The 13,229-nt window shown below is 42.0% G+C and overlaps 1 protein-coding gene across 1 annotated transcript; it reads left to right on the top strand.

Moving 5' to 3' along the window:
* The first annotated feature begins 9,724 nt into the window (after positions 1-9,724).
* LOC125517307 (putative BOI-related E3 ubiquitin-protein ligase 3) lies at positions 9,725-10,953 on the top strand. The gene is made up of 2 exons (XM_087528155.1): positions 9,725-9,988; positions 10,086-10,953. The coding sequence occupies exons 1-2, from the start codon at positions 9,725-9,727 to the stop codon at positions 10,638-10,640; spliced, it is 819 nt and encodes a 272-aa protein (XP_087384281.1). The 3' UTR covers positions 10,641-10,953.
* The last annotated feature ends 2,276 nt before the right edge of the window (positions 10,954-13,229 follow it).

The raw sequence follows: 13,229 nt of genomic DNA, 5'->3' as shown, positions 1-13,229 counted from the left end.
AAAATTCTTATCTAACTGCAGGAAAACTCTGTTTCGGCAAATGGATAAATATGGGAAGAAGGTCAAAGAATACAGTGGAAAGAACCTGAAGGATCCCTATCCAACAAAGAACAACGAACACCGTATAGAAAAACAGGTGATGGCAACAGTAGCACATATCCCGGAAAGGCAACAATCAAAACAAAGCCAAAGACTAATCTTAAACCCTTACTTCGTACATGTAGTATACCAAATAAATAAATTTTAATTGTGTTTTTTCTAGCATCCTTTATTAGGTATGATTATGTTTCTTTCTAACATTCCGGTCGGTAATTTATGTAATTTGGTTTAACCTTTTTTGTTGGAGGTGCTGAAAATTGATAGCAAAGAAAATATCCATAATTTCAACAAAAAAAGCTTGAAGGGCGACTAGATTATGAATCATGCAACACAAGATCGAAAGGAAAGGCTACTAACAGCAAAATTTGTAATCATTTTGTTTATAACAAGCTCAAAATTCTATAAATTTTGGGTTTTTAATAAATAGTTGAAAAAACCCTGAAATCTTGTGAAAACTTTCCTCTTCAGATATTCTTGCCCAGCAAGAAGGAAGACCGTTACACACTATATGTCTATATCTGATGGACATATATAAGGGAAAGGTTAAAATCCTGATACCAAAAGAGACCACTCCCGCTAAAGATTAAAAAGATCAAGAGGAGTTGCTAAACAAATATCAAAGAAGTTCTTTTTGCGGGGAAATATCAAAGAAGTTGACGCAAAAGAGAATTAAAAAGGAATACTAGCATGAACATAAAAACAGAACGGTAAGTCTTATAAGTAGCGATTTTCGTTTCTCTCGAACCATACCTTCTAGGTATTTTTATTTAAAACATTTTTTTGAACGGACCAGCTGATGGCTGGCATATATTGAAATCATAGCAGGAAGCAGGCGGGAAACATTTAAAGGTGGTGTATGATCGAGTGATCAAGGAGAGAAGAAGAAACTGAAAAGAAAAAGCACACCCAGCCCTAGGCTATGCTGGTGGAAGAAAACCTCTCAGGGCGGGTCCCAGAAAGGGTGCTCCAGGTGTGTCGCTCCTGCTTGGCGCCAGAGCTCGACAGTTCTTGCGACGGTCGCTATTGTTTCTTTATGATTTGCTATCTTATGTCTGAAAGTGCATTCGTTGCGCTGTTGCCAAATGCTTCCCAGCAGCAGAATGATCATTGTCTTGATGCCCTTTTTGTGTTCATGTGTAGCTTGGCTGATCATTTCTGCAATGATCTCCACGGCCTTGTTCTTGTGCTGCCAGACTGTGGGGTGTAGGAAGTTGCATCCTCGTCGTTGGGCGATTTTTTTCCCAGATTGCTAGTGAGAAGGGGCACTGCTAAAACAAGTGGTGCGAGGTTTCCAGGTTTCTAAGGCAGAACTGGCAGAAGTACTCATTTGGCCATCCTCTTCTCTGTAGCCGATCGTTGCACCAGAGCCTGTTTTGAGGAGTAGCCAGACCATAAACTTCAGCCTTGCCGGTGCCCATGCTTGCCAAGGCATTTTTCTGAAACTGGTCTTGATCATTCCCTGGAACTGGAATTTGTATGCCGAACTGGTGGAGAAGGAACCTGAGGCCGTGTGCTTCCACTGAATGGTGTCTCGCAGGTCCTCATTTAGACTTAGGTTTCTCGAGGTGAGCCATCTGCTCAAACGGATCACCTCCGGCCATAGATGTTGGGTATTCCCCTGGGCAAGGTCCAGGATCCAATTTTCATTGTGGATTGCTGCGTGGACTGTCCTGTTCTTTCTCCTTGAGTGCTTGTAGAGCTGAGGGAACTCCATTTTCAGTGTTCCTGCACCGGTCCAGGAACTGTCCCAGAAACTCGTCGTCTGCCCATCTCCCAGTGTCACTGTTGTTGATGCATTGAAGAGGTCTTTGTCTCCTTGGTCACATGGTAGCTGCATTCCAACCCAGGGCCTGTTGGGTGTGATCCAAGAGAACCAAAGCCACCGGAGCCTGAGTGCATGGCTGAATTTTGCACTTCCCACCGCTGATCTCTTCATCTTGAGCCCATAGGAAACGCCGTATGATCTTGTCCACTTCAGTCAGAATCTTCTTCGGCACTTTCAGAACGGTCAGGGCAAAGGTTGGTAGTGCGCTCAAAACGCTTCTGACGAGAACTCTCCTTCCTGCAATGGTAAGGAGACGGCCTTTCCAACCTGCCAGTCGAGCTCGGATTCTGTCCAAAATGAATTGGAGATGCACAATCCGTAGCCTGGAGATGGTGACTGGCAGCCCAAGGTAGCGCAGGGGGAAGTGCTCTTGTTGCCCTCCAAAATTTTGCAACACCTGCTGCAGGTCAATGTGGTCGCATCTTATGGCAGTAACTGAAGATTTCAGCAGGTTCACTTTTAGTCCTAAAGCATGCCCGAAGTCGTGGATGATGCTCATGAGCGTATCAATCTCTTCTTTCACTGGGTTGGCGAAGATGATGGTGTCATCTGCATAGAGGCTCACCCGCAACGACAACTCCCTGCCAGGTAGTGAGTCAAGCTCGCCTAGCTCCATGGCACGTTGGAGGAGACGGTGCAGGGGGTCTATGGCGATGATGAACAGGAGTGGTGACAGCGGGTCGCCTTGCCTGAGCCCTCTGCAGTGTAGGATTTTCTTTCCCTCCGCGCCGTTGAGCAAGAAGGGGGAGGTCGATGTCGACAGTAACATAGTGATCCAGTCGCGCCATCTAGCTGAGAAACCTAGGGCTTGTAGTAGCTCGAGTAAGTATTCCCAGGAGACATTATCGAAAGCTTTTGCTATGTCTAGTTTGATAAGCAATGCCGGTGTCTTCTTCCTGTGTAGTGCTCTAACTGCACTTTGAACATAGAGAAAACTGTCATGCGTGCTCTTCTTTGCCAGGAAGGCAGATTGTGCCGGCGAGATGATGGAGTCGATGACGTTGGTGAGGCACATGGAGAGGACCTTGGTGAATCCTCAGACGGCCAGGATGGAAGCATCCTTGCTACACTTATTTGGAGGAGAAAGACACTGTAAAAGCAAATACCTGAAGAGTTGAATTTTTTGATTTTGTATAAGAAGTGCCAAATGTTTACCATTGTGAATCACCATTTACCATACTAAGATGTTCATTTCTCTATAATGGCAGAGAGTTCAAAAAACTGAAAGAACATTTTATTGTAAGTTTTCGTTGAACCTTTATTTTGTAGGCGCTCTTGGTTTGCAGCTTTCCAAAATGCAATACTTACAAGACCCTAGATATGTGCTTTCATAGGCTAATGGAAAGGGTACTGCTTGTGCTCCCACAAACCATCCATATAAATGATCTGTGCTACCAAAAGCCAGGGAAAAGCACTGCCTGTGCTCCCACGAACCATTGATTTGTGCCTCCAAAGCGAGGGGAAAAGTATTGCATGTGCTCTCACAAACCATAGATCTATGCTTCCAAAACTAATGGGAAAAAACACTGCCTATTTCCCCACGGACCATACATATAGGTGATATGTGCTTTCAAAAACCAGGAAAAAAGCACTGCATGTGCTCCCACGAACCATCGATATGTGCCTCCAAAACGAGGGGAAAGCACTGCCTATGCTCCCACAAACCGTTAGATATGTGCTTCCAACACTAATGTAAAAGCACTAGCTGTCTATCTGCTACTGGCAAAGAGTGTGTTTGACGGGCCGGGGCGAGCACGAATCACGCTGTAGGTGTCGTGTATCGATGAAGCCCAAAAGATGTGGTACGATCAACACATGCCTTGACCTATGATCCCCTTCAAGATGTATATGGTAACTTGATGAACCGGAGGCAAGCAGGAAGCAGGTAATATTACTGAAAACTTGAAGTTCTGAGTTAAAAGTTGTCATTTGTTTGAGTTGAAAGCTATAGTGCTCCCTCCCTTTTTTTACCCCATTAAACTCCCTCCCCCAAAAATAAGACAAGAAAAAGAAAGTGAAAAAAGAGGAACTTTACTAGCAACAAATCTATTTTTGGAGTTTAAGTGTGAAAAGCCACTTCTGTTTTCAGTCCGTCGCACGTGGAAATGGAAACAGGGAAACTGAGAACTTGGAGGGGCAAATTGCAAAACTTGCTAAACCAGAAAGCCGGAAGAAACCAATTCGATGTGGCTGCTCGCGAGGGAGCGTTCCGTGCATGCCACTTGTCGCACGCAGAGCGCTTTGTAACTGGCCGTTGTTTCCCTTTCGTAAGAGGTTTCAAATTTGGAAGCCCATCTCCGTTGGTTACGTTTCGTGGTTTGTGGCTCTGCTCAGGACCGATCCATATAAAAGCATAAGAATAACCTGACTTGAGTCCATAACTCAGAAGTGATGGGCGCGTGGCTATGTGCCGCCCGCAGCGGGTCGTATGCCAGCCTCGCCCGCAGCTAGTCGGTAGTGGGCGGGCCCAACAATGACATAGTCTCGTTGTGATGATGTTATGCTGACACCACACGTGTTTTTTCTTCCTTTGTTTATATTTTGAAATAAATATATATATTATGAACTTGATTTAGTAAATGAAGTGTACAAATAATATTAGCCCCACACTTAGAAAATGTTTCTACCATTCAAAACAAATGTCTGAACAAATGTGTACATGACTATTTTAGTATTATAAAATGTTAAACAAATGTCCGTGTAATTCAAAAAGTGCTTCGTACCATTAAAAATGTACGTTAGATCTAGAAAAAACAATTCACGCATTTTTTTTGAAACGGAGGCAAAAGTTTTGCCTCATCTCATTAATAAAGAAGAAGAAAAAAATTCATGCATTTCAAATAAAATGGTTGTGACATTTAAAAAAAAAACTGTTTACCCAATGTAAAAAAGAGAGTTCTCGTAGTTAAACAAATGTTTTTTATCATACAAAAAATGTGTCAAGGTGTATTTCAAAAACTTTTTAACACCCGTTCAAGAAAATGTTCAAAACAAATATTTATGAAAATGTGAAACCATGTTAAACATATATAATTTTTTAGATGTATAAGAAAAATTATAATGTGTATAAAAAAGTAGACATGAAAACATATATTTTCCAAATGTTAATCATGTATTTGATAAAAGGTTAAATGAGTAGAACAAAAAATTTCCTGTGATATATGGAAAATGTCAGTGCTTATGAAAATGTAGACATGTGTGAAAAAGGTAAAAAAGAAAGAAAGAAAAAAACTGAAGAAACCAAAAAAACCGAAGAGAACCCGAGAAAAACCACAGTACAAACAATGGAAAACCTGAAAAAAAAATCGCGCACGCTACATTGTTGGACCGGCTCTGTAGTCGCCCGCTATAGGCGATTCCTAAGAGAATTCAGTACGGGTGGCATATAGCCCTTGCACGAGTGATGGGCCAGGGCTTGGAATGTTAGTACAGCACGAACTGTAACCTTAGTCCGTCCTTAGGAGTGCTCCTAATTGGTGCTTCACAAGCTGAATTAGAGCGCCATCACTCACACCGTCTAAGTTGGGCCAGCCCGTATTCTCTGCCACATTCTCGCTCGAGCTGTTCAGTCGCTCGCTCGGCCGCTCGGCTGCTCGGGCTACTAGTTCAAGAAAAACCAGTACTACCTGTTTAAGGAGAAAAAAATGACTCCCCGCGATTTTATGAAAAACAATTGTATTTGGAAAAATGTTCATGAATTTTAAAAAAAATCAAGAATTCAAAATATGTTTGTGGATTTGAAAATTTTCACGAGTTTGAAAAAAATCATGATTATTTTAAACGAGCCAATTCGAAAAAGTTTGTGACTTGAAAACAAAGGTCAGAAAAGTGAAAAGTTTCTGAATTTGGAAAATATTGATGGATTAGAAAAGTTTGTGGATTTGAAAATGTCACCAATTTGAAACTTTTACAAATTTGAACAACAAATGTGGACTTTAAAAATGTTTGCAAAATTGCAAATTGTTCGCAATTTTTAAAAACCTTCATGCAAATTTACCAATGAAATAAAAGAAAAAGGAAAAAATAGGAAAAACAAAAAAGGAAAGAAAACTTGTCAGATGCTTCTAGAAGCTTCCCAAAATTGTGGGAAGCTTTTTGAAGCTTCACAAAACCAGTCAGATTTTTTAGGAGCTGGCTAGAAGCTGCACAAACCACGCATGAGCGTTCTGAGTGTATGTGGGCCGGCTTAGTTAGTTTGGCATTCGATGAAGGTAGGGGACGCCGTACGATGCCGGTAATAGGCGCTGTAGGCGCTGAATAGGAAATCACGCACATTAGTGCAAAATTGCAGGTTCACAAATCGTGCCCCGTACTTCCCAATACATGTTTGGTAGTAATGTTACATCTCAGAGCCATAGTACACGACCATAGGCACGCCTAGTACTAGAACGGTGACCATCAAATTAGTCGCCGCTATTAGCAGACTAATACTCCCTCTATCTGGTTTTATTATGTTTCTTCTTATTTTGAGCTAACATTTTATCGTGGATGTAGCTAATAAAATATAACTATATGTCATCAGAATTATATCACTGGAAACCTCTTCCGAATACAAATTTGATAATATACTTTCTGTAATATATAATTTACATTTTCTTAGTCAAATAGATAATCAAATTTTATCTAAAATATGAGGGGCGCCTAAAAGCATCTACAGCCACACATGGCAAATCCGGTCCCTCAAACCGTGCCCGGCTCCGGCAGCATGGGCGGCCGCTGCAGCTCCAGCTCCTTCGATGCCTCCGCATCAGCCTCCTCCGTCTCTATCTCCGCATCGAGCTCAGCGAAGAGCGCGTCGGACTCCGCCTGCTCCTGCCCGAGGAACGCCCGGTTGGCCTCCACATAGGCCCCATCATGGATGGACTCCAGGATGGTCTACTGCTCGGTCATCTCGTCGGACTGGGCGATGGTGAACTCCGCCTCCGCCTTCTCCATGTTGAATGTCGGCACCTGCTGGTCCGGCTCCTTCGTCTCCTCCACCTCCATCGGAGAGGGAGGAGGTGGATGGGCTCGGACTGGCGGCACGAAGAGGAAAGAGGGGGATGGGTTGTGGGATGTCGGCCGGCTTAAATAGTCGGATTTCATCTTCAGTGGCGAGCCGAAGCGGCACCACGCGGCGACGGACTCGGCGTCCGTCGGACCACTGGGTTTTCGGGTGTTTTCGTGTGGGGCCACGACGTGGCGGGCATGCCCGGACGCATCCGGGCGCCCCCATATTTGCCCTATTTTTGGGCTGGATATGAGGTGCCGATCAGTCCGGGTGTTTTGAGGAGTCCATTTGGACCAAAAATTCGGCCGAGCGGCCTATCAAAATGTATGAGACGGGTTTGAGAGGTCCAGTTATAGATGCTCTGGTAAACTTGGACAGAGATAGTAGTTGTTAGTAATTATGAGTCACGAGCTTCGTGTAGCCCGCTGCGTGTAGGCTAGTAGCGCTGCAAATGGAAGGCAGCCTTGGGTGCCTGCTAAAGTGCTATTTGCCGCAAGAGGCGGCGTCTGTTGTTGGACATCAGGCAGTCGGAGCGACAGGGTGCTGCAGTGGCTGGAGTTGAGTGGCTTGGGATGGATATGCATGTAGGTACTGGTGGTGGTTCACTCTTGGGCATAGAAGCGAATTTTGCTTCCGTATCTTCCAATTTAAGACGACGGGGCAACAAGGCGGAGAAGTACAAGAGATTACTCGTCCCACTCGCAGAGATTTTTGGCATTTAAAATGTACTGATCCATCGGCCGGCACTGTGCCAAGAATGGGACGTCCTATACGCCGCTCTCTGCGGCAAAGTGGCGTCGTTTCGCATAGGCGGTCTCCCACCGGGCCGGCCCATGACAGCCAGCAAACTTGTACTGTAGTGCAAAAAAATTCCACCTAGCTGGGAATCGAACTTGTACCCCATGCTGCAGACCAAGCGCTGCAACAAACTGACCTAGCGAGCGTTACTGACTAGTTAGTGGCGTACGCTTTTAAGAATCAACACCTCAGAACAGATCCGAATTATTTTCAGCATTTTGAATGATTTTATTAAAAAACTGAGTGTTTTGTGAAAGCAAACACTTTTCAAATTGGCGAATTGCTTAAAAAACTGTATTTTCTAGAAAAGCAGGAAATTGAACTTGCGACCAATTTTGACAAAACATGATGAAATTTTGAAAAATTCTGTATATATATTTCAATTTCCAACAAAATATGACACATGTGAATTTTTTCTAAAATACTGAACATTTTTTGAAAAATGCGAACATTTTTCTAATTTAGCGAACACAATTTTTAAATCAAGAACAAAATTTGAACATGGGAAAAATATTTGGAAAACCAACATTTTTTGACTTTAGAGTATTTTTTAAATCAAGAACAAAATTTGAACAATGGAACAAAAAATATTTGAAATCCCGAACATTGTTTTAAACCTTGAACATTTTCTAATTTAGAGAAAAAATAAAAATTAAATCAAGAAGAAAATTGAACATTGGAACAAAAAATTGAATATCCCGAACATTTTTTGAATTTACAGAACAAAAATTTCAAATCAATAAAAATTTGAAAATCCTAAACAAAATTTGAAAATGCGAACAGATTTTTAATATATAAAAACTGAAAATATGGAATCATTTTTGAAAGTTTGGAAATTCTAAACATTTTAGAGTTTTAGAACTTTTTTAAAATGTAGTAAACAATCTTTGAACTTCTGAACATTTATTGAAATTTGTGAACAAAATTTGAAAAACAGAAATATTTTTTTGTATTTCTAAAGATTTGTTGAAAAATAAAAAGGAAAAAGAAACAAATAAAATAAAAAACGAAAAAAGGAAATAAAAATGAAAAGAGTATAGAGAGAAACTGGAAAATAAAGAAAAAGAAACAGAAAAGGACATAAAACCGGTTCGGGAACCTTCCTTACCTTCTAGTAGGTTCCTAAAACGAGAAAACCGACTGGAACTTCCTAGAACCTTCCCAAAACCGCCCAGCACTGTAGCACGTGTACTTTGCTGATAATTGGGCCGCCCCATGTCGATCGCTGGTCGCTCCCCCTCAGTGCGAAGTGACGACAATCCGCCGTAGAATGCGGCAGATAGGATTTTCCACCAAGAATGAATGGCGGACGATAGAGCACATTTTGTTTCTTCCTAATTTTGGACCTCTATGCTTTAACTTACTCCCTTATTTTCCTTTGTTTTTTTCTCATCCGTATACAGCTAGCGAGCCAAAACATATTAAATGTAGGTAACACGACAAAATTGCAGTTTCCTTCTCCGGATTGCCCTCCACTGAGGCACTCGCTACCGTTTTCTGACCTTTACCAAGCACGCGTAATCTATTTTGTTAATTTGGGTTTCCTTACACCCCAGGATTTATCGGAGTAGAGCAGATCAAAGCTACTGCTTAACGCTGCATGCTAATTTGGCCCAAGAACATACTAACTCTAACATAAACGATATACCTCGCAAAAAAAACTAACATAACAATATGTATGGTCTCTAGCATCTAGATTTTCCTTGGGTTTTCAGGAGTCTACCAATCGATTGTCCGGAGCGGGAAGCCATCATTTCCGTTTGTTGCAGATTAGTAAAGAAAGAAACATGGCGAATTCTTCCAAATTGAGCGAGACTTAAATGGGAGCCATAATACAAGCAAATCACTCCTAAAAAGGACAGGAATTATTTGGGGTCAATCACTCACACTCAACGCCAACCAAAACCCAGTAATCAGGCATTAATGCTCTGCTTGCTGTCATCCAAGCGCCCTGCCATCCAGCGGATCTGGCTCCAGGGACGCGTCACCTTGGCTCCATTTATAGCCGTGTCATGGTCGATGCAAAAAGTCCGCACCAAATTACCCTCGACACCGGCCACCACCAACCCGCCGCGGATCAAGGGTTCGCCGCGGGTGCCTCCGCCGCTGCAATGCCTATGAGTGGGCCTCTACCGCCGCCGCCGTTAGGTCTTAGGCTCGACGGTGGTCAGGAAATGGCCACCAACAAGCGGACGCGCCACCAACAATCGTCGATGCTTGGTGCAGCCCAAGCGCAACAACAACCGATCGTTGTCGATCACAACCTGCACAATCATGTAAGTCCACCGATCAAATCGTCACCATGCATGTATCTATCCATAATTTGAGTTTGAGGTTTATCTAGATTTTTGTTAATGGCGATCGATGATGCAGGCGGAAAAGGTGTGTACAACTTCAAGGGAGCAGAGGCAGAGGCACATTAGTACGATGATATCCACCGTGGTGGCCAGGGCGAGGAAGCAGCTCGAGGCCAAGGACCAGGAGATCGAGTGGATCAGGAGCGTGAATTGGGCACTCAAGGAGCGCATCAGGAACCTCCACATCGAGGCTCAGGCGTGGCGCAACGTTGCGCAGTCCAACGAGACCGTGGCCAATGTTCTCCGCGCCGACCTTCAGCAAGTGCTCGAGCAGCAAGCGGTTCGTGGCAGTGGCAGCAACGACAGTGAGGACGCCGCCGGATCGTGCTGGGGGGAGAAACATGTGGCTTTTTGCAGGGAGGAGCAGGAGGAGGAGGAGGGTGAGACACCAGGAGTGGACCCCCGAGTGACAGAAGTCGAAATGTGCAAGGGGTGCGGGCAGAGCGCCCCTGTTGTGCTAATGTTGCCGTGCAGACACCTCTGCGTGTGTGCGCCATGCGCAGAAGCGGCACAGGTATGCCCATCGTGCATATGCGTCAAGACCGGTAGTATCAGCGTCAACTTCTCGTGATGCGAGGAAGAAATTGTTTTGGAAGGTAGCCACCGGTGGGCCCGCCCCACCGCATCAAGCCATTGCTGACAGAACGCACATGGTGCATTGCGTTGCACTATTAGTGAGACATCGAACGTTCATTCGCCATTATTTTTGTAGTTTAAGAGTCGACATTTCCTTTCCTTCTAAGACTTTTTAGAGTCGAATGATGTCAACATGAGAGGATGAGTTCCCCTTCTTTTATTCTGTTTAGATTTTTTCTCGAGATGTTGGACAAATTGTTCAACACAAGAAGAATTTTTTTTACTATTGCATTGAATACATATATTCAAAATTAAGCAAAGTATATGGGTCGGGCCGAGGGTTTGCGGCGAGTTAGGTCATCACCACTTTGGAGCGGTGGAAGATGGTGTCTATAGTGTATACGATTATGTGTAAACATTGTAGACGAAAAAAATTACATGTATGTTGTGGCAAACCGGGAGAAATGAGGGCAAGAAGCACAAAGGTTGTGTGGTGGCACTTGGAGGCGCATGTGAGGAATCTGTGGGGGTGGCTAGTGTTAGGATTAATGATCTAGATAGCAAGGAACCAGATTCAGATCCAATAGTAGAAAAGATTGATTGAGTTAGATAAAAAAAATACATGGCTAACAAAGGTGGGTTGCATAAATTCCTACAACCGACTACATAAAATGATTATTTTTACTCACACTCATCAGGGGATGAAGAAGACATTCGCCTCCTAGAGGTGCATAGACGGTGTGTATCTCATTGTGCATGTCATTATTTTCGCAGTTTTAGAGTCGGCATTTTGTTTCCTTATGATACTTATAAAATCCGACGTTTGTTATCATTGATTTATTCTTAATTTTTTTATTTATGATGGCAATGCTAGCGTGATGGTCGAATGATGTCAACATGAGAGGATGACCTCCCATCTTTTATTCTGTTTTTCTTTTTTCTCAAGTAGATCAATTCCTCAACACAAAGAAAAATAGTATGCACCATTGCATGAATACAATAGAAGTTAAGCATCATATGTGGGAAGAGGGTATGCAACAATTTAGGTGATCACCACATCGAAGAGGTGGGAGATGGTGGAGATTGTACCCTGGATATTACCAGTAGAATCAAGCCCACACATGTCATAATTATCCATCTACGACATCCAATAGCTCGTATGGATCACTACCAATGAGGATATGGAATCAACGGAGCCTTGCTGTAAATCTCTCCAAAGTCCGTTAATCCATGTTGCCCAAGCATACAGTTGATTCAGATCTTAGTGTCATGCCACACCGAATCCTATCAAAGGGCCACATCAAGCGTAACTTACAGAGATAGAACCAATGTACCTTTGTAGCAAACAGGAGCAAGGACGAAACCATACATGTCTAGGAAGTAGGAGCCATGTGGGGCATGTTTACCACAAGAAGTAGGTTGTTGAGATATCCTGAATAACAGGCTTCACAAGACCTTAAGGTAGGAAATAATATAATAGAAGCAAGAGGATTGTATAGTATCTATTCTTATGAGATTTAGATAAAGTGGAAACTTTTTGAATCAAAGAGAAGATAAGCTAAGAACCCTAGATATAATTACAAGGAAATGAAAGAAGCATCGAATCATAAATTTACACCACCTACACCCTAATCTTCTTAATAATGCTAGGGTGTTAATTGAGCCATGTGTGATAAAGGATCACACATGGATACACCATATATCACACATATCAAAAGTAAATTCTAATACTAATCTTGATAGAACTACTATTAGCTGAATAATTATTATCACTACAATTAAAAGCATAGAAGTAATGTCAATGAACTTAGCCCATTAGTGGAACTAGGATTCAGATCCATATTCATTTGTTTACGCCAAGAGCAAGATAGACCAAGACAAAATAAATAGACATATTAACCACAAGAGAGCTGCCAGATGAGGCTATAGTAGCAACACAACATGTCATGGAGCACAATTAACTATCTACCCTTAGTAAAGTAATAGGTTATGTTACGGAACCATTTCCATATTAAGCCCAACCCAATTATGATCATTTAAAAAATGTTCACGCCTTTCAGAAATATGGACGTGACCTTTTTTGAAAAATGTTATACAATGTTTATGTAATTAAAAATATGTTTCGTACCATTCAATAAATGTATGTTACATTTAGAAAAATATTTACGCGTATCAAAGAAAATGTTTGTGGCATTTCTAAAAATATGTTTATCCAGTGTACAAAAATGTTCGCATAGTTCAAAACAAATATTTTGTATCATGCAAAAATGTTTAACACCTTTTAGAGAACATGTTCAAAACAGTATTTAAGAAAATATGAAGCCATGTTTTGTAAAAGTTAAACATATATAGGAAATGTTTTAGATGTATCTAAAAATATTACGATGTGTAAGAGAAAGTAGATATGTAAACATATATTTTGCAAAACTGTTAATTAGGTATTTGATAATTTTCAAATGAGTACAACTAAAATGTTCCTGCTATATATGAAAAATGTCCAACGCTTATGAAAAATTTAGACATGTGTTGAAAAAAAAGAAAACGAAGACAACCACGGGACACCAAAGAAAGTAACAAAGAACCC

This window comes from Triticum urartu, chromosome 6A (assembly GCF_056163025.1).
Source record: "Triticum urartu cultivar PI428250 chromosome 6A, HENAU_Tu73, whole genome shotgun sequence".
Classification (NCBI taxonomy): Eukaryota; Viridiplantae; Streptophyta; class Magnoliopsida; order Poales; family Poaceae; genus Triticum; species Triticum urartu.
The sequence above is the reverse complement of the archived record's forward strand: the minus strand, read 5'-3'. Positions and strand labels throughout refer to the sequence as shown.

What these genes read in the sequence shown, in the direction of transcription:
- LOC125517307 (XM_087528155.1), top strand. Translation starts at nt 9,725, where the DNA reads ATGGTCGATGCAAAAAGTCCGCACCAAATTACCCTCGACACCGGCCAC. An exon ending in ATCACAACCTGCACAATCAT is followed by an intron (nt 9,989 to 10,085) that starts GTAAGTCCACCG and finishes TCGATGATGCAG; the next exon opens with GCGGAAAAGGTGTGTACAAC.